At 44.4% G+C, this 21435-nt stretch overlaps 1 protein-coding gene across 1 annotated transcript in view; it reads left to right on the top strand.

The window, feature by feature from the left end:
- Nucleotides 1-21141, top strand: part of ENTREP1 (endosomal transmembrane epsin interactor 1) — a 62977-nt gene extending 41836 nt beyond the window's left edge. The window contains exons 4-11 of the mRNA XM_069474135.1: nucleotides 4525-4653; nucleotides 6142-6249; nucleotides 6382-6515; nucleotides 13230-13359; nucleotides 13514-13592; nucleotides 14945-15097; nucleotides 17332-17624; nucleotides 20299-21141. Coding sequence (XP_069330236.1) covers nucleotides 4525-4653; nucleotides 6142-6249; nucleotides 6382-6515; nucleotides 13230-13359; nucleotides 13514-13592; nucleotides 14945-15097; nucleotides 17332-17624; nucleotides 20299-20502 — 1230 coding nt within the window. The 3' untranslated portion in view covers nucleotides 20503-21141. The remainder of the gene's footprint in view (nucleotides 1-4524; nucleotides 4654-6141; nucleotides 6250-6381; nucleotides 6516-13229; nucleotides 13360-13513; nucleotides 13593-14944; nucleotides 15098-17331; nucleotides 17625-20298) is intronic.
- The last annotated feature ends 294 nt before the right edge of the window (nucleotides 21142-21435 follow it).

Genomic DNA, 21435 nt, shown 5'->3' with positions numbered 1-21435 from the left:
CATTGTTTGAGGCCAAGAGTTCAAGGCCAGCCTGGGCAACATAGCAAGACCCCATATGTAAAAAAAAATTTTTTTTAATTAACCTGGCATGGTGGCATGCACCTGTAGTCCCAGCTCAGGAAGCTGAGGCAGGAGGATTACTTGAGCCCAGGAGTTTGAAGTTGCAGTAAGCTATGATGATACCACTGCATTCTAGCCTGGGTGGCAAAGTAAGACCCTGTTTCAAAAAAAAAGTCATTTGAATTTTCACTATTCTGTGATAGCACAGTTAACCATTTGGCCATATTTTATGTATCTGTTTATGCATAACACACACAATGAGATCATACTGTAATCAACGGAATTATACCATAATTGCTTTTCATTAGGGAAGCTGTTGACAAAGTCCTTTGGGGGAAGGGAGGAGGCTCTTCTCTCCTCTTTCCCTTTCCACCCACATCACTCACCCCAAATCCATAGTAACAAGCTGATGAAATCTTATTTCATAGTATTTTAATCATACAATCTTATATAAACATGTATGGGGTAAAGTTATTCATGATTTATTTTTTTAAGAATGGGATGTATTGTATATACTTCCCTGCATTTTGTTTTTCTCACTTAAAGTTGTATCATTCAAAGGTATACTAGATAGAGATGTAATACCCTTATTTTCTTGGAACAAGTTAGTTTTCTGTTTTGTTGTTGTCTATTGTGGCTTGGATTTTGGCCAGTAGAAACAACGCTGCCACGAATACGGCTCTGCATACCCTCATGGGGGCTGTTAGTCCTAAGTACAGTAGGTTCCCAAGACAAGGGATTGTGCTTAGCAGTGGATCTTTTCTTCTGCATGTCTCATTTATTATTACAAATTCAAACATTTTATGATTTTATCCATTTTTTAAACATTAAGGTAAAAGTTGCAGTGAAAGGCACACATCTTAAGGGTGCAGCTCGCTGACTTTTGACCAATGTATACACTAATTTTGACAAATGTGTACTCTCAGGTTATACTCCAAGCAAGATCTAAAACAGTTCCATCACCCTAGAAAGTTCTTTGGTGTCCCTTTTCAGGCGGTGTCTACTCTATCATAGGCAACCACTGTTCCTGTTTCTTTCAGCATAGATTAGTTTTGCCTGTTCTGGAACTTCATATAGATGGAGTCACATGGTATGTATCTTTTCTGTCTGATTTATTTTGCTCAGTATAATGTTTTTGAGATTCATCCATGTTTATATATTGTATCAATTGTTTGCCTTTTTATTTTTGCAGAACTGTATTTCATTGTATAAAAATACCACAATTTGTTTTATCCATTCTCCTGTTGATGGACATTTGGATTGTTTCCCATTGGGGGGTATTATGAACTAAGCTGCTGTGAAAATTTTTGTACAGGTTTTTGGAGGGGCCTGTTTTCGTTTCTCTTTAGGAAATATTATACCTAAGCATGGAATTTCTGGGTCATGTGGTGCTAGACAGTTTTCCACAATAGTTGGGAAAATAAGTTTTTTTTAATTCAAAATGAGTGGTCAATTCCTTTATTAATGGGCTTAAACACACATTTCTACCAGTGGCTGTCTACCTCTCTACCAGCAATAAGTGTTTCTTTCTCTTTAATTTTTTGCCAGTCTGATGGGGCTAAAGTGAGAGCTCCTCGTTACTTTAATTTGCAGTTTCCTGATGGCTAAAGATGGCGTTGTTTTTTTTTAAAAAGCTATCCAGAAAATCCTCATGTGCAGCCAGGGTTGAGAAACCACAGTGTTGGAAGATGGAGGAAGGAAGACAAGGATCTGACAGCTTTGGGTTAACCGTGTCAAGGTGGAAGGGTGGATGTTTATCATTTAGAATTGGGGAGACTTTTGCAGGTTTATTTGTGCATAGGCTAAAGAGATTGAAGAGAAGTTAGAATAAGTTTTTAGAAATATTGGGCAGAGATGGGATTAAGAACAGCGGTGAAAGTTAGATTTGGCAAGGCTCAGGAACAAAGGGAACAAGGAACACACAGTGCGCATTTACCTGGAATCGTTTTGCACGGAGCCTCAGGGCTTCCTTGTATCCAGTGGGCAAAGTAATTGATATTGATGATCATTTGTATAATGATTAAACTTTCAAATAGTCCTGTTTAAAGGGATTAACTTTCACCCATCTGGAAAATTTCGCTATCCAGATTGGCTCACCCCAAAGGTTCCAGATAGCTGAAGTTTCTGTGTGCTTAGACACCTAGAGTGACAGAGCCAGGTGTGTGCAGCCCACACAGGCTGGCTTCTCGCTGAGCACCTTGTATCAATAATGGACTTGCGTGGGAAGGGAGTACTTTGTAAGGTGACACCCAGTATTATCTGAGGGAAGTAGAGTCCTCAAGTAAGATTGTGAGGGTCACACCGAGTACAAAATCACACAGTGTGATGTTGAAAAAAGTGACTTTGGTTCCTGTTGGGAGGAGTGGAGCTCATGTACACGAGCAGAGCCATCTCCACTAGTTGCTTATTTCTTACTAGTAAACAGTGTTAGTATTTTTTTTAATTTTTTTATAGCAACCGCCACCCCCCCCCCCAGTCTGTTGTTAGTATTAAAACAGGAACTTCTCAGCTTGAGACTTTAAAGGAGAAAGGAGGCATATTAAAGGAGTGATATTCACCTGCTGACTTTAGCCTGGTGTGTGGGCTGGTATTAATCATGGAAGAGGGCAGAGAGAAAGCTGGCGATCCCCGAGAGGAGGGAAAGTTCCCACCAGCCTAGACCCTGCCTGGAGAAAGCCTGTCTGAATGGCTGAGGTAGTTTTCCTCTAGAAGGTGGGAGCTAGTGTAGATGTTAGCAGCAGGACGTGTCTTCAAAGATGGGAGACGAGGGAAGAAAGATTCTCATGGGAACAGCCTTGTCTGTGTGCGGGGTCATGGGTTTAGGTGACAACCTCCACAGCAAAACCAGGAAAGGACAGAAACCAAGTGGGGACAAATTGAGAGAGATCGTGGAGCCCACAGAGGTGACTCTAGATGTAATTCCGTATACCAGAGAAAGAATTGATAGCAAAACATGATGTAATAACACATCCCTTTCAATGTGGTTTCAGGACAAAGAATGAAAAGTCTTACAGAATCTATGGAGTTCTAGAAAGGGCAGAACTAATCTGTGAGGGAAGAACATCAGCACAGTGGTTGCCTCTGGGAGGGTGGGGGCAGGGCCTAATGGAGAAGGAGCATGAGGGAATTTTCTCCGGAGATGATCATATTCCATGTATTGGTGAGGGTTTGGGTTACACTGGTGTTTGCTTTACTCAAAATTTCTCAAATGGTACACTTAAGATTTGTGTATGTAAATTTTTTTGTGTGTGTTTGTGAATTTTTTTGTGTGTATGTGAATTTTACCTCAAAAGAAAGAGGAACTATAACCAAACCAAAAAAAAAAAAAAAAGTTATATAATCCAGTAGTGGAATTTTTTTTCTTAGCTTTCTAGGCAACTTGTATTAGGAAGTTGGAACCAAGTTTTCTCCTGATTTAGAAAAACACTATGAAATTTATTATTAAAACTGGAGGTTAAAAATCTTAATTAAATAAGGAAAAAAAGTCTTTTTTTCCCCCATGTAGCAACTAAAACACAACAGATGTTCAGTCATTCTTAAAGATTCCTGAAGAATTTCACAGCTAATAAAGTCAAAGCTGCCTGATTAATTTAACAATTAATGGAGGAGGGATAGCCTTTCCTTTTAGGCAAAATAGAGTAGTCAACCTCAGTAGCTCAAGCAGCAGAGCAAGTAAGACTGAAACTGTGCCCTAAAATTATGGGTCTTATTAACCAAAATCAGGTGTTATCTATATTCACAACCTGACTCAAGGAAAATTTGGAAAAGTGACCAAAAGTTTGCAAAGCATCTCACTAAAAAGTATATGAAGTTACTCATCAGCAACGTTATCACCTCAAGTAAAACAACAAGAATCTATGAGCATACTGAAAATGTGAACTAAGAGGTCCCTTTAAGGCTACATGGTCTAGGGCTACTGCTCACAGAATATACCACGTGCTTCTTACAGACATGTGGTAGATCGGACTTCCCTGCCTTCTTGGAGTTAGATGGGGCCATGTGATTTGCTTTAGCGATGACATTGTGAGCTAAGGTGATGAATGTCATTTGCAAGAGGAGGCTTCTAGCTAGAGTTGCCAGATTTAACAGGTAAAATTACAGGACTCCCGGTTAAATTTGGATTTCAGATAAACAGCTAATAATTTTCTGGTATAAACATGCTTCATGCAATGTTTGGCGCATACTTCTACTAAAAACTATATCTGGGTCCCTAAGGGAGTCTGATGAGCAGAGTCCCCTGCTGACCTGATGTGTAGCGTATTTAGGAAATAACCTTTATTCGGTAAGTCACTGAACTTTTGGTGTTGGTGGTTGCCACAGCACACGCTAGCCTGTGCTGACTGGGGAGGCATTGCCTGCCGGGGAGCCCTGCCATGTCTCATTCTGCGGGATTGGTGCTCTGTGCGGGAGTCAGCATATTTTTTTTTTAATTATTAAATTATTGTTCTACCTTTTCCCCTTAAGGTGGATTTAGGTGAAGGCAAGATTTGTTTCTGTTGTGAAGAATTTCAACCCGCCAAATGTACAGACAAAGAAAATGCCTTGAAACTCTTTCCAGTCCAGCCATGTAGTGCTGTGCATCTGCTACTTAAGGTACCTTGCCTGGATTCCCACCCCCACCAGTAACACGCCCCTGAGTCCCCAGAGAAGGCCAAGTTACTTGAAATATTCCTATCTGTTACCTCCCTCAAACAATTAAGCTGCTGAAAGCAGATATGAGCGACCCCTCATTAGTGACCCAGAGGCAGAATTGAGTGCAGAAAGAACCACAGATTGTGGTGTGTGTTAAATTATGTATGGGCAGTTTTCTTTGTGTTCAAGAACTGTAAGATAGTAAAAAATGGAAAGAAGCCTGACTATATATGTATATGTACACACATACACACATACATGTATGTACATGCACACATATATAGGACGTAGCTTTTAGCAAAACCTTTAAATTGCATGCTCATTTGTCATTGTTCTGATGCTCAAATTTGTTGGTTTCAGTGAGTCCTGTGGGCTGGTGAGTGCTGCCTGTCTATGACATGTAGACTAAGGAGAGATAGCAGACAGAAAATATAGGGGAAATGTAAGCACTTTATCTCTTGTTTAATAAACAACAACCATAATAAGCAAAAGAGATTTTAAAAACAAACAAATGATTCCAGTTGAAGAGAAATACACAATCAGCCTTTATCGGGGAATTGGATGTGCATCATACCCTGACTTAAGGAACATTAGCCCAGTGAGTGACAAAATTAGCTGGTGAACCCTGAGGTATTGGCTTGTGGAGATGCCACCATTGCAGGCTTTCTTTAGATCTTGTCTTGGGTTTATTTTTGGTGGGTGGGGCGGGGGAGGAATCTCTAAGCAAAGAGAGAGGACTATTCAAAGCTGCCAGCCCTGGGTTATGTGGGATGTAGAAATGGCCTGCTCTCTCTGGCATCTGCATTTTTGGTAGCTGAGTCACCCCCAAACTCTCTGAGCCAGGCCTGAGCCTGGGGAAAGCCCCGCTAAGGAGCCAGGACTGTCGTAACAGCAACTTTTGGAATGGTCTTTGCTGCTATTTTGAGACGTGTGTTTAGAGGAGAGAAGTCCTATTTACACTGGGGCTGGCCCGGCCCCTGCAGCGTCCTAGTTGGGTGCTCAGGGCAGCACGGCCAATTGCTCCTGAAATAGAATCAGTGGCCACAAATGAAGCAGCGTGTGTCCTAGTGGGAGGCTGGAAATTGCTGTCCCTGGGGACACCAGCTTCAGAAGAGAAACTCGTTGCTCTCCTGGAAGGAACATTTCCAGATAGTATTGTGATGCTTGCAAAAAGGAATCCTGTAATACCAGGTCTTTCTGGGACAAGAAGCTTCTAAGATAAGTGTTTGACATTAAGAAGCACACATTAGTGCATGAATGTCATAATAATATGCATTCATTTACTCCGGCACTTTCCATGAGCCAAACACCACCTATATTCTTTACGCTCATTTTCTCATGAGAATTGTCTTATTGGGAGAGTACTATTATTATTTGTAACATTTTTTACATTGCATTCTGGTCGTCTGTGTTGAAGTATGTACTGGTGTCATTGTTTCCTTGTTCTAGAAAGTCCTCTTCGCCCTCTGTGCCTTGAACGCCCTGACCACCACGGTCTGCTTGGTGGCTGCCGCCCTCCGCTACCTGCAGATATTCGCAACCAGAAGATCCTGCGTCGTAAGTCTCTGCAGGGCGGCGTCGTGACCGCCTTGGCGCAGCCAGCCTGCAGACCCTTTTGCGTAATCCATTGCTTTTCTCCCCGTGCCTTTGTAAGAAGGGCTGTTGCCTAACAGCGTGCTGTTTAATCAGGACGAATCCCAGATTTCTGCTGAAGAAGTGGAAGAACATGGCCGTATCCCAGACCCAGATGACTTCGTGCCTCCCGTGCCTCCCCCTTCCTACTTTGCCACGTTTTACTCGTGCACACCCTGGATGAACCGCAGGTATCGTTCCTACGTTCCCCTGCGGTCTTGGTGGGGTGCTCTGGGTTTTAAAGACTGAACGGTCTCCAGAAATCATCACATGGGCTCTGACTTTTCTTTGAAATGTAGACAGATTGTGTTGTTTTTAAGGATTTTCTATTCTCTCTCTCCCACTTTTTGCCTGATAAGCCAGATGAATCCAAAGAAAAGTCAAACTTTGACCTAAAGATACACGTTTTCAATTTCAACAAGCTTTCTAGGGAAAACTGACACCCAGGGAGATAACGGCTGTAATTTGACATGATGGAGAGTCACTGTTGCCCTGGAAACACTCCCAGTTATGCCAAATCAATGTTTCATTATAACACCATCAGCAGGTCCCTACAATCACGAAATTTTTCCCACTCATTAAAAAAAGATTAATTATTAATTGCATCTCCCTGGTCTGGAAAAAATAGATACCATGCTTATTTTCCTTTTCAAATTCTAGCTCAAAATTTTGACTTTCCTTAATCTCAAGAATTATTATGGTATTATAGAATGAAATGCAGCATGCGTTCATCTGATTGTTATCGACTTCTAGAATTGAACCTTTCTAAAGAATGACTTCATTTATTCATTCGACAAACATATAATCAATCCTCTACTGCTTGCTAGTTGCTATGCTGGGTTATTGAAATGCAAAATGACTTAGACCTGCTTCCTCTTCTACAATTAAGGAACTCATAGTGAAGGTCATTGAAATGAGTGTTGGAAGGATCACAATAATACTCAAAAGAGAGACTTTGGATGCACAAAGTCCACCTAACCCAGAGTAGTGAGATGGGTCAGCCAGCCAGGGATGGTTTCCTAGAAGAAGTGACCTTAAGCTGAGTTTGAAGAGTAAGCAAGCCTATCTTTAATTTTCCAAAAGAAAATCTTTGAATTCCACAGAAAAACTAGTATTTTTAGCCTAATAATTCAGAGGGCCAGAAATTTCTATTTTTTATGCCTGTAGTACATATAGAGACTTGTCAAATAAATTTGGTGCTAGGCTTGGGGTTTTTGGAAAACCATTTTCCGATGTCCACGGCAGCCATATGTGACTTTGACATAGGTCACCAGTACAAGCTATCACCCAGATGCTGTTGGTGTTCTTTTCACTGGGTTACCTTCCTGACTTGTCCCTCAGAGACATACCTGAGCCCCACCCCAGACCCTCCCCTGCTCACCTGCCCAGGCAGAGGCAGAGATGACCGCTAAGCCAGAGGGGGTGTCAGCTGGGTGGCCGGATGGCTTGGGGCAAGCCTGTGGGACAGCTGAGCCTCTCTGTGGTTCAGGGAATGGCCTACTGAAATTTTGAAGTTTCATGGGCCAGGATGGCTTCCCTAGACTTTCAGGAAATGAGCCAAGAGGTACAGAGGCTGAAGAGGTACAGGAAGAAAACACATATTCTCCGTGAACCATAGGACACATTTGCTAAAACCTTAGCCCGGTCTCAGGCTGTCAGTAGAGGGCACATTGGAGGATGGTAAAAATGACTGTCATTTCGTGATTGGGAAGAGAAATGCCCTCTCTGATAAAAAGAATTTCTTGGCTCTCTGAGGTTGCGGATGAGCACTTGGTTGACCTAAGAGGAGGCGACAGAGAGATTTAATTTCCTGCAGTGGCAGAAAGGGAAAGTGACTCATGTGGGTTTGGGAGTCGTGCTGTCCAGCTGCACGTCCTGTAGACTCCCTGACCTTCCTCTCTCCTCTCTCCTCTCTCTTCCTGCTGCACCATAAAAATGCTTATCAGTGTGGGTATTTCTGCTCTCTGGGGACCTGGGTTCTTCCTTGGATTTGTGCCTTTGAGTTCTAAGACAGCCTCCGGCCAAATCCAGGTTGGAAGAAGACAAGCTTCTCATCAAGGGCTTGGTAACTTCAGAACTTTCCAGGAGGAAGGTGGAAGGAGAGGGGTAGAGCAATGAAAGAAGAGAGAAAGAAGATGCTGCCCAGTCTAAGATATATGCCCAGAACATGCCACCAATGGGCAAACACCTTCATTTTCCAAAGTCTACAAATATCAGAGTGCAGCCCACTTTCCTTTTTAAAGTGGCTAAATTTATTCACATTTAGATACATATTCTATCAAAGATATTTTAAAATCTAGTTGACTTTAATATATTCATGGTAAAAATCAACTTTATATACCCTAGTTGCTTAACCCCAACTGGTCATTTTCTTGTAAACAGGCAGGCAAGAATATTCATGAATGTTTTTGTTACTATTTCCACAATCAGTTATATTAGGAGTTTTCACACAATAGTCTCCCCATTTCCTGTAAGGTATTACGCGACCTCTCACAAGAGCTTTATTTATTTAACTGCTATAAATACAACCACTTCATGCATTGGTATCTCCTTGAGAAAAAGCTTCTCGAGTTACTGTCATAAACAGAAACCCGATTGCAGTCAAGGCTCCTGTCCAAAGATGGGTTAGCTACTTAGTGAATTGCTTTGTAAGTACAGGAAGGGGCTTCGCGCTCCATCTCCACTGCGCTGGGGTGTTGCATATTCTTAGAAAGTGGCTTGAGCCAGGAATCAACCAGGGCAGTCTCCCGCCTATTTCATGAATGTGGATCTGGTTTTGACTCTGGGGATGTTGCCTGTTAAAGAAAACTGAAGACTGAGGGGGTGGGAGCCGGGTTGTTGTGGGCATTTCTTAAAGTGGAGGACACTTTCCCGTCCTAAAGAACTTTAAACCGAAATTGGGTGGTGCCTCGGGTGGAGGGGAGGTGCCTCTGTCCCCACTCCGCAGGCAGCGACCCAGTGACAGATGACAGCTCCCTAATAGTCAGAGGAGGATCATTCTTTGGTCAAAGGTGTATTTGTTGCAGCATTACCCTGGGATAGGTTTTTAAGGTCTATTTGTAGCATTAAAGCAGAACGAGTTTCGCATGATCTGTTTGAATTTCCTCTCAGCTTCCGTGCTCGTCAGCATGCGCCAGGGAAGGTTTTCTGGAGACTTTGGAATGAACTTGAAAAAGCCCACGCTCTGGAGTCTCTGCAAAGAAGGGTGCCCCTGGGTGGGTGTCTTACTGTTTCTGAGCCTCAGTTTCCTCATTTACCTGCGTCGCCCACATGGCTACTGGGAGGATTGTTATGAGATAATGGACGTGAGAAGCTTTCTAAAAATAAAAGCTTAGACCATGCTCTCCCGTTGTTAGTTGCACAGTTTAAAGCGTTCCTGGTATGTGTCCTACTCTTAAGAAACACTTAGCTCTTAATCTTGCCTCTACCTTATCAGGCAGCAGTTTTCTAAAGGTCCTCATTCTTAATAAAAATTTGATCAACTTTCCCAAATAGAACAGGATTTTAATTTCGGCCACCATGATCCATTTCCTTTAGCAGTGGTGCTCAGTCCTGGCTGTGCATGAGAAGCCCCCAGGGACACTGAAAACAGACAGATTCCTGGACCCCACTGCAGGCCATTAGAGCAGAATTTCTAGAGGTGAGGCCTGGGCCAGCCAGAGTTTTAGGACTTCCCAAGGTGATTCTACTCTGTAACTAGGGCTCTGAGTCTTAAGAGATCAGGGGGAAAAAAAAAAAGCCCCAAAGCAACCTGCCAGTCTATAGTGGACCTGTTTGCCTCTACAGACCCTTAATTTATCCAATGAGGGAAAATAAGAAATCGGTTCATAGGAAAGAAACTTTCCTTTTATGTCAACTCTAGCAGCATCTTCCATCAAAATGGGGTTTTTATGGTCATTATAGTAGTTGCCATAGAAGCTGTTTATTGTGTGATGAACTCAGATATAGTAAGCTCTTTCTTCCCCCCAGTTTTTTTTCTGGGAGAAGTTCTGCGGTATTTTAGGATCTACAGTGGAGCCCGTTCCTCTGACATCTTGGTCTTCAGCGATCCCTCCCTCTGTGGGCACATGGCCCACCACTGCGTTGGGAATGCGAAACAGAGACCATCAGAGCTCACAAACACACAGGCAAACAAAGCTCGGGATATTAACTGTCTAGGCAGGGGACACAGCAGTGAAGAAATACACCTGTCAGTGGTTGAGAAGGAAAAGTCAAGGGTTTGTAAGTGCTAGAAAGATGGCTCATGGGGCTTACGTTAATTAAGGATTGAAGACTGGCTCTCTGGAGAGGACAGAAGGAGTCTATAGGTCTCGTTGATTAAAACAAATAGTCTGTTCATTGGCTGGAAAGAATCTTCGTCCAGCTGGGTCCAGGAGGGGTCTGGCTTCTCGGAGTCACTCAGCATTTACAATTCTTACACTACTTCTGTTAGATAGGAGGGCTGGAGTGGAGCCCCTTGGCTAGTCCTGTTCTAAGGGGAGAATATCTTTTCCATGATAACTTTGCCAGGACCTTCAGACTGGACGCCTGACATGTCACATGCTGAGCCTGAAAACGTCTCCACTTCAGGTGTCAGCATGTAACCTTCTTTCTCTCTTCCCTTTCAGATCAGGCAGGGAAAGAGTTTTGTTTATGAACAAATATAGAGGAAAAAGCAGGAGGGCGTTCTCATCTTTTCATTCAGGCTGCAGAAGTCTCATTCTTCTAGATCCCAGAATTCTAGAAGTTTTGTTGTTAGGAAGAAAGAACATCACATATTTTTCTAATTTTTTCTTCCGCCAATCACATTTTATAAACGAGTACAAGGAATAAAATGAAACAACTGGGAGACCAGAGACCACCTCTCCCCCCAAAGCAGTCCCCTGCATGCAGCTGGCCCCAGAATGTGTCTTTTCATCTATTCCTTTTAGGGCTTTTATTCTTTTTTGTATTTCAGGAGCAGATAAACTTTTGCTGTTATTTATTTTTTTCATTCTCTCATACTCTGTATTCTGAATACAGGCTTTCTGGCTTTTTATGTATTTTATAATTATTTTAAAATTTAGTTTCTTCATTATCTAGATTCTCTTTTGTAGAATTTTCTGTTGAACATTGGCCAAAAATCCTGTAGGAGATTTTGTTTTCATTTTTTATTTTGCTACTGAGGGTCCCTTGCCCACAGGGCAAAACAAAATCAAACACACAAACACACAAACAAACCACTTATCTAAGAAGCACTCAAAAGGAAAACACATCTAACTTTATTTGGGTGAAGGAAGGCAGTTGGGAAAGAAAGTCTGTAATTTAGTCACCATATGGGGCTAGAATACTTTCATTGGTAAATATAGCCAATGTAAATATTTAATAACGAAAGAATTTTTCAGTCCTAAACTATTTCCACTTAAAGGAGGGGGAGGTGAAAAGTAAGAAGAAAAGAGAATGAGAAAGGACAGAGTGGACATAGTGAAAGCCAACAGGGTTGGGGAAGGGAAAGAAACTCAGAGGAGAAATCAAGTCAAGAACAGCAGCCACCATTTTAATTGAGTTAGCAGGACATGGAGTAGATTTGTCTTCTGAAGTTCAGCTTCTCTACATCCACATTATTTGTTTCGGTGAAATGTGAGAACCTTTAAAGCTGCCTTGTGTACTCTGAAACCTTGAGTTTGTTATAGCTTTGTTGGTAGTGGTAGTGGTGGTGTTCGTGTTACAAATCAATGCAAATCATTTTGCCAACTTGGCTGAGTTGACTATATCAAGGTTAGGAAAAAACAGAAAGTGAGCCTTCCTTTCTTTTTCCCCCTGGCGTTACCCTTAACATAGCCCTGTTTTAAAAAATCTGTCAAGTCCCCAGCACCTCGCACAGTTCCTGGCGTGGAGCAAGTTTCGATCAGTGTGTGTTGCGTGGCCGGCTTTGGGAAAAGTCACTCCTACTGCGTGCTGCTTTGTCTCTGAGCTAGGCTACTGCTCACTCTTTGTTTGAAATTGATTCATCCTTCCAAATATTCTCTTCACAAATACAGATTGAGTATCCATTATCCGAAATGCTTGGGACTACAAGTGTTTCGGATTTCAGATTTTGGAATATTTGCATAGACATCATGCGCTATCTTGGGGATGGGACACAAGTCCAAATAAGAACTTCATTGATATTGTATGTACATCTTATACACATAGGCTGAAGGTAATTGTCTATATTATTTTAAATAATTTTGTACATGAAACACCTGTCAGGTAAGGTCAGGTGTGCAATGTTCCACTTTTGGCGTCATGTTGGCATTCAAAAAGTTTTGGATTTTGGAGGATTTTAGATTTTGGATTTTTCAGATTAGGGATACTCAGCCTACAGTGAGTTTCTGTCATGAATCAGATATTAGGGAAACCCACGTAAGAACTTTTTTCAGATACTAATGTAAGAAATAATTGAGTTTTTCTGAGTCCTTAGTAGTTGTTTTTAAAATTGAGGCAAAATTCATGTAACATGAAATTAACCATTTTAAAGTGTACAGTTCAGGGGCATCTAGTACATTCACAAAGTTGGACAATATCACCTTTATCTAGTTCCAAAGCATTGTCATCACTTCCAGGGAGATCCCGTACCCATTCAACAGTCACTGCCTGTCCCCCTCTCCCCACAGCCCCTGGCAACCATTAATCTGCTCTGTCTCTGTGGATTCTTATTTGCCTTTTGACAGGTGGGTTTAAAAGGAATGGTGGGGTTGCGTTTACACGCTGTCACTTGCCCAAGGAACTCTGGGAGCTCTGTCAGAGAGCAGATTGTGTTATTCTCCTCTCCTGGCCTGGGAGGACGTGGTGCGGAGGGTGAGTGGTTTTCCCCACAGTCTAGCACGGGCCAGTGTCTGGGAGCCGCTACGGTCATCCGGCCAGTCTGTAGAACATGCTCCCTGACACCAAGGTGCTTTGCCTAGGATGGTTGGTCCCGATGTGATTCCACTGCCGCATATCTACGGAGCACGCATCAAAGGCGTGGAAGTGTTCTGTCCTCTGGACCCCCCTCCTCCGTACGAAGCCGTGGTGAGCCAGATGCACGAGGAGCAGGTATGGTGACTGCAAGTAGGAAACACAGCACGCCTCCCAGAGAACAGCCAGCAGGGACACCATGCCCCGCCCGTCTCTTTAGGGAGTTCGCTGGGATCCGACGAGAGGTGAGCTGAACATCAACAAAATAACCCTCTTTTTTCCTGTGATGCAGGGGTCTTCATTCCAAATGCCAGATGGGTCAGAAGCTGCTGCGAGCCCACTGGAACCAGTCTGCACACAAGTGACTCAAGGTAATAGACATGTTATTGCTGTCCAAAGTCATGGTTCAGTTGATTAAAACATGATGAATAATGATCTGTCTGGTGTTTTGTTGGTGGTAGGATATTCTTGGAACAAAACATTCAAGCTACATCCTCTTTTCCAGGTGCAAAAATACTGTCAAATAGTAGGGCTTATCAGTGGGAGATAATATGTGAACAGAAAAAAATGATATCCTTACCATCTTTTAGGAATAACCAGACTGTTCTCAGGAACCCAAGAAATAGATGACAGAGTTTAATTTGGCATTCCTGTGTTTTCTGAGCTACAATTTTCTTTCTCCTGTTAAAATTAGATGGACTCTCTTGCAGGGAAAAAAGAGTTTCATTTACTGCTGGGTGGTTTGCTGTGAGATTGTGCTGTGTCATTTATAACCTGGGGCCCGGTTCGTGCTGCCTGAGCATCTGGTGAATTCTGATTTTCAGTCCCACGTGAAATACTAGAGTCAGTTTACATTTATCCTTGCAATTTAAGGGAATGTGGTTATGGCTTTCTCTCTTTGGGAAGGTTTTAAATGGCTCAGAGAATTGTCCACTAGGACAGAATCGCAAATGGTAATAAATAATGGATCCATTAGCAATTTTAGATGGAGGAGGTTTTTCAGCAGCACCATTTGGAATGGCTTTCCGTTCTGTTCTGTTCACGTTCCGTCTTAACTAGAATTATGAGGCAGTGTTCTGTTCTAAATATGTTTGTAATTTTTCCATTTTTAAAAACAGTTTCCCAAGCCACAACTTGGGCTCACAAATGATGATTTTATTTTCCCGAGCATAAGTCGTTCAGTTCCAGAGTGATTTTACTGATCCGTTTAGGGGCTCTTTAACTCAGCTGTCTGGGAGTGTCACAGCCCGGCACGCACTCCAGATTGCGCAGATAAGTCCTCTGCCAGCATTTGCTCTGCAGTCCACAGAGCGGCCACCTCACCTGGGCAGGTGTTACCTTCAGCAGAACCAAGCTCATCCTGAATGATCAGAAACTCTGAAATGCCTGGGAGTTTTTCAGTATTGCACCAAGGTGCTTCCGTGGATAAGACTGGAAGCACCTTTAGAAAAAACTGACATTTTGGCATGGCTTATTTTGCTCTAGCATTTAAATTTTTTTGTTTGTTTGTTCTAGGTGTAGAGGCCTGGTTTGGAGAGGCAAGTTTTCCCACAGTGCTGGGAAATGAAAACTTACTGGGCCTGCAGCCTAAATAAATGTTATTAACTTTAGTACCCTTTCTCCGGCAGGTTTGGGCTCACAGGTGTTTCCTGCCCAACATTTTGAAGACTGCAGTTGGTGAAATAATTTATGTTTCTCTTTTTTTAAAAAAAAAAAAAATCAGGTGGGGACATTCCTAACACACCTGGAGAAGGAATCGCCTCCATTTCAATGCCCAGCTCAACCCTGGTGCAGCCGGTGAGAAGCCGGAGAGCCCTCCCGGCCCTGAGGACAAGATCAAAGAGCGACCCTGTGCTCCATCATTCCGAGGACAGAGGTGATGTTATTCCCCGAGCTCTTCTCAGAGCACTGTGCTTATTTGCCTAAAGGTGCCAGGTGAAAGCAGGTGGCTCTGGCCAGCCCAAGGCCCTCCAGTTTAAGTGGCAACTTGACGGAGGTTAAGAGGTCTTGGGAAAGTAAAATATTCTACACGCACACTGGAAATATACGTCTACTACATCTTTTAAGGATGGTAGGGTTTTTTTTTTTTAAATCGTTGTCATCCAAAGCACTTGGTTTCCATGACACCGTGCTAGGTACTACATGAGGGCAATTATGCACACCTAGTTCTGATTCCTAGATGTTACAGTCCTGTGGGAATATACATTCTCCTTAAGGAAAAAGTCAAAGGGGGGTAATTTTTTTATCCCATCTTCTATAATTTAATGTTTTATTGTCTTTTTACTGGGTATGAGTAGATGAATTATTGAAATCTGACCTTGTTTTAAGAACTTTAGATAGAGTGAAATACACAGGTTCATACTCTTCATCTCTCTCCCTCTCCGTGATGAGTTTGTTTGTGTATAGATGTTATTTGAATAATTAAAAATGTAAGCATTTTAAAATAACAACATGGAGACCTTTTTTTCAATCTATGAATGCCTGAACATCTCCAAATATCTCTTCATTGTAGAAAATTGTAAACAATAAAGGAAATAGAGGAAGAAAATGAAAACCTTCTATAATTCTACCAGCACGGGCTTCCTTTTGTGGACTAGTCTAAGAATTGGCCTCCGCTCTTCTAAAACTCTATGCACTTAAGACTTTGACGGTCCTCCCACCCTGCCCTCTGTCAGCTCCTGCCTTGAGCCTTTCCAGCCTCTGTCCTGCCCCTCTCACAGCCTGTGTTGTCTGCCACAGCTCTGGACTGACGGTGTGCAAGCCAGAGAGAACACTCCTCTTGTCTCCGCAGCGGCTGCTGAGTGGGGAGGAAGTCCTCCTGCCTGGGACTGAGTGCGTCTCCACAACCCCAGCGGCCGGGCAGCCTGGCCTCTGAGTCCCAAGACCCGCCTTCCCCGGGGGGTCTCCTACACCCTACCTGGCAAGTGGAGGACTCCAGCCTCAGTGGGAACTTAGCTGTCACGCAGCTTAGGGAAATCTTTCTGGAAGCCGTTCTCATTCTGCAGCCCTGCAGGGCCGAGGACATGAGTTTGCCCGTTGGAGCCCCCCACTGAGGAAGGTGTCAGGTCACCTTCACGTGGACGAGTGTAGACCCCGACTCTGTCCTCACACATGAGTGTCTTCAGCGAGTATTTCTGGAAGACTCTTGTTCTCTGTGACATGCACATGGCACCCTGGGCAGCTCCCCGTGCCTGCCTTTCTCCAGAGGAAAAGGGGTGCTCCCCTTCCTCCACCTTTTCTCCCACCCCTGCTTCCCGTCTTCCTTGAATACCTAAAATCCTGCTTAGCAGGCCTTCGCAGACCGGCGGCACCAGTGTCGTGCACACTGGAGGCTGCTGGCTGGCTGGCTTACGGACACACACAGACCAGATGTGGTTTCACTCCCCACTTCACAGCGCAGTGGCCTTCGGCTGGTCGTTACACCCTTGCTGATACAGGCGGCCGTGGAAATCAGAGCCTGCGGTGGATTTCCCAGGCCCTCTGTGGACGTCCAGAATGATGTGTACTTTTTCTGCACCTAAATTTCTCTTTCTGTAATAGTCAGCCATAGACCTACCTCCTAGCCCTGGTGTGAGCGTCAGTATGTAAGTCAGTACAGTGCCCGTGAGGATGTTTAGGACGAAGGTACAGTCAAAGTGAACAGAGCATTACATGCATCCCTCAAGTCTTGTCTCTCTCCAGCCCCTTCCTCTCTACGTGACTCCTTCATCCCCAGCCCTTGGAACATTCTCTCATCGGTCAGCCGTGTGTGTTCTGCTCTGCCCGTCTGTCCCCATTATTTGCCACACCCCATGAAACTGGCTCCATTTGGTTTGCATTCTGGGATTCTGTGCTCCATCATATGTCATTACCTTGGGGGTTGTGTCTTATGTGACACAATGAAATGTTTGGGGCCATATCCTATTGGAACTGCACCTCAGGGAATAAGCTTGTGTCATAGCTGTTTCTATTCCCCCCTTCCTTCTGCAAGATGAAGAGCAAGATGTGCATGGCTGCCAGCATTTGTCGGGCATTTTCCACGCTGACTTTTGTGGTCTGTGCTGTTTCAGGTACAGGCGTGTGTTCAGAGGAGCTTGACCAGTGGGTACATGTTTTTGTCTCTGCCCACAGCCGCCCCGGTGCTCAGCTCTGAAGCCGCGACTCAGACGGAAAGGAGACTGGATCTGGCTGCGGTGACTTTGAGGAGAGGCTTGAGATCGAGAGCTTCGCGATGCCGGCCGCGGTCGCTGATAGATTACAGATCTTACATGGACACCAAGCTGCTAGTGGCGAGGTTCCTGGAGCAGTCTTCGTGCAGTATGACCCCAGACATCCATGAACTTGTAGAAAACATTAAATCTGTTTTGAAGTCTGATGAGGAGCACATGGAGGAAGCTATCACCAGTGCCAGTTTCCTGGAACAGGTAGTTTTATTATCAATATCAGACGTGAAACAAGTAACTCGTTTCCATAGCAGCTTAAGTGGCTTCTCTGATTTCCTGTCCAAGGCAGAGTAAGTTCAAGGTCACAGTCTCAAGGGAAATGGGGTTAGGAGGTCAGGGGAGGGGGAGAGAAGAAGCAGGAAGCTTTCCTTTCAGGTGTGGAACTTTTCCACAGTGTTTTTGGCTCAAGGGAAGAGAGCCCAGTTTTTCCGGGATGTGGAAGCACACCTGGAGAAAAGAAAAGAGAGCAGCCAGGGACTGAAAGCAAAGGGTACGGCCAGTGTGGAGCACATTCAACATTTGATTTTCTAAATGGAAGGTTTCCCTTGATAGGGCATGTTGTCTCAGCCCTCTGAAATGATGACATAGGTGAGTTGTGATATTGACAAGATTCTGGGAGCTGCTCACATGCCCACAAGATGTTTGGCAAGATAAATAAGCCAATAGGACTTAAAAGAATAAATACCTTTTTTTTTTTCTTAGACTAAAAGGTACAAGGCAATCCCCCAAACCGAAGCCACCCAGAGTGAAGATAAACTTGGTCATGAGCATAATCCAGATGGGGCTCAGGTTTCTCATCTTTAAGGTGCAGAGTTGGACTTTAAGGTGGAGGGTTGTACCTTTATCTCTGAATGAACGGAATTTCCTTCTGCTAAGAACCTTCTCTCCACCTCTTTTAAAAGCCATTACCTTTTAGGTGTTTGTGTCTTTGCTGTGTGGGCTGGATATTGCAGACATCACTGCACAACAGCACACAGATGTCACGTGGCTCTGTGTCTTTGTGCATTAAGTGCCCAACAGATACTTCTTAAGTTGAATCGGGCTGATTCTCAGGGTAATGCCCAGCTCCAGGATCCTAGGTAAATTTTCAGGTCAGCTTGAAAAAAATACTCTTCTCACTTCCCTCTCTGTTCCCCCTTTCCACATGCTGGCCTCTTCGTACAGAAGCCAGAAGCTAGATCCTCTGCCAGTCTCAGCGGGTTCCAGGGAGAAGAGTGGTCTGATTACTTGCACAAAGGGGTTCATGAGCCAGAGACCCTCTTGTGATCTGCTCACTGAAGGAGTGGTCAGCCAGGGATTCTGGGTAGGCTCGAGTTACTGGCCCGTGTAGGGGAAACATCCTACACCCTGCTGTCCCTCAACTACTCATTCCCTGCCATCTTCTCTCTGTCCGGCCCCAGTAGCCCAATAAACAGGAGCCACTTCTCACAGGCCGCTGAGCTCTGAGGAGGTAAGAGCTGGAGAATTTACCGAGCAATTGGTCCGTGCCTTCTGTAAAGTCATCATTCCTGGGAAATGGCTCTGGAGAAAAAGAACAAGTACTTACGGTTGAACAGATACTATCATTACTAGTGTTTGCTAGATCCTTGTACCCCAGACCGATGAAAAGTTCACATTCTTAGATTGTTGTGATAGACTGTGGGCCATCTACTGGGGCCTTCCAGGACAGGCCCCCAGAGGTGTGGTTTCATAATGCCACATCCCTCCCTAGACAGGAGGCAAGGACAATGGAAGGGTGACTCTACCCAGCTTTGCACAATTTTCACTCTCTTTAGTATCACTAGAATGAATTTTTAGATCCATTTTAATTTTTGTCAATATCAAAACCACTCGTCCTAACTTACCATGTAACATAGTCAACATCTATGAATGCTGGAATTTTCTTCTTAGTCAGGAGACAAAGATAGGCCTTAACAGACAAATATATTTAGTAGGCTGTTAACGAAATTTAATATCCCATCTTTTGGGGGGATAACCTTAAAAGCTCAGACAAAAAGTCATCCGATGATTTCTCTGTGACATTAGGTGGTAATAAAGCACCTGAGTTTTTCCCAAGGTGCTAACAGTATTATAGGCCACGTAGACACGACTGTGCAGTTTTCAAAAATTGTATTAACTGGACAGTTCTCTCCAATCCCAGTTAGATAAAAAATTTCCCATATTTTTGCCATTTTTACAGAGCGATTAATATATGTTTAAAGTTACATATGCAGCACACTGCAAAACAGATCTAGCAATAGAATGATTCTTAAAGAGTTTTTACAAATAAATTGGCCTAGTTATGTTGTTCATTGAAAGATTATCAGATCCATTAGACACGTCATCGATTTTGGTTGACATTTTATAGACACATGACCTGGTCACAGTCCCAGACCAGTGGGTCTCGAATTTTCAAATGCATTGGTCTCACTTTGTGTTAAAAACACAGATGCTCAAGCCCCTCTCCAGACTAACCGTCAGAGCTGCTGTGGTGGCAGCTGGGAATCCATGTTTCTGACAAGCCCCAGACCCCCACACCACCCCAATAATGCTCAGACTCCAATGAGAATCCAATTTCTCTAGACCTCAGGGAAATTGGAGGGAAGTGATGAAAAGAATGTTAAACATAAAGCAAGAAATTCCAGCCGACAAGTCACTTAAGTGTGGCCTACAGGTCTGCCATTGAAACAGCAGAGCATAGAACTTTGGAAAAGAGGCAGTGTGTTCAAAGTACCTTTGGAATGCCAACTGGGTTCCACGTTGGGAAAACGCCCTTTTTACTTTGCCAAAGCAAATTCACGTGAAGACACGTGGACAGACATAAGGGGCAGGGCAAAGGGCCACATGGGTGAAGCTGACTTAACTTCTCCCCCCCCCCCCCCCCATTCTCCCAAAGATCATGGCCCCGTTGCCGCCCAGCTCGTCCAGGGCCCTGGCGCTGCCCTCGCGGAGACGGCCGGGCCTGCTGCACCTGCGGAGCTGCGGCGACCTGAGCACCTTCGCCCCGGCGGGGAGGCCACAGGCCCAGAGGAGGCCCCGGCGAGCGGAGGCTGAGCGGCCACACAGCCTCATCGGGGTCATCCGAGAGACTGTCCTGTGAAGCCTGGAAGGCGGGCGGAAGGCCACTCCTGGGGCAGGATCCCCCTCCTCTCTGTGCCGTTTTCTGGCTGGAAGTTTGGGGCGTCCCTCTGGGAACTCCTCAGAAAGAGGGGCATTCTGGGGGACATCTGTTTCCACTCTTTGACTCCTCTGCTTGCTGACCAAGAGCATTCAAGGGCGAATGCGTAGGGTCTTCCAGGCCCACTGGGTTTTGAAGCACCGAGTCTGAGGTTGTGGAGGCAGCGGCCGGGCCTTGCAGCGTTCCCGAGCGTCACTGCCCCCGTGTGGGCGGAAACCGGGCGAATGGTTCTTTGCCCACCTCACCCCTCGTCTCTTTGTTGCTAATTCTTTCCCTCTTGGAAGGACAGACTGCTGGGCTGCTATTTATAGCTGCCCACAGCCTTTCCCTGCTCAGCAGATTGGCAGGAAATGGGGTGATTAACCCCGATGTGTCCACCGTCCTCAAGCCTCATTTCAGTCACCCTCAAAGCATACTCTCTTTAGGAAAAACGGGACATTTTTAAGTGACAAATTTTAATGAAAGACATTTAGGGAGAGAATTGTTGATTCCAGTTATTCATGCTTGCAAAACTAGAGACGCCTACGGCAGAACTGAGAATAAAAATGTTTACTTTGGACCTCTGGGCTCAGTGTGCAGTATTTGTTTATGCTTAGGTGGCCAGGCCTTACCGCACGGAGGGTTGGGAACTTGGAGCCGTGGTGGTCGGGTTTGCTGGGCAGGCCACCAAACCAGTTTAATGTCCAGAGCCCCTGACCCCCCATGGATAACAACGTGTCCTTCATTCATTCAGGGGAGCCCTTGGCTGAATGGCTTCAGGGAGCTGCATTCTAGTGGGGCCGTGAGCAATAAATCAATCAAGTAATTCCAGACTGGGGATTATTACTAAGAGAAAAGGGGGTGGTTGGGGGGCTT

This window comes from Eulemur rufifrons, chromosome 7 (genome assembly GCF_041146395.1).
Source record: "Eulemur rufifrons isolate Redbay chromosome 7, OSU_ERuf_1, whole genome shotgun sequence".
In the NCBI taxonomy this organism is placed as follows: Eukaryota; Metazoa; Chordata; class Mammalia; order Primates; family Lemuridae; genus Eulemur; species Eulemur rufifrons.
Note: the sequence above shows the minus strand (reverse complement) of the source record. Positions and strands in the feature narration are given on the sequence as shown.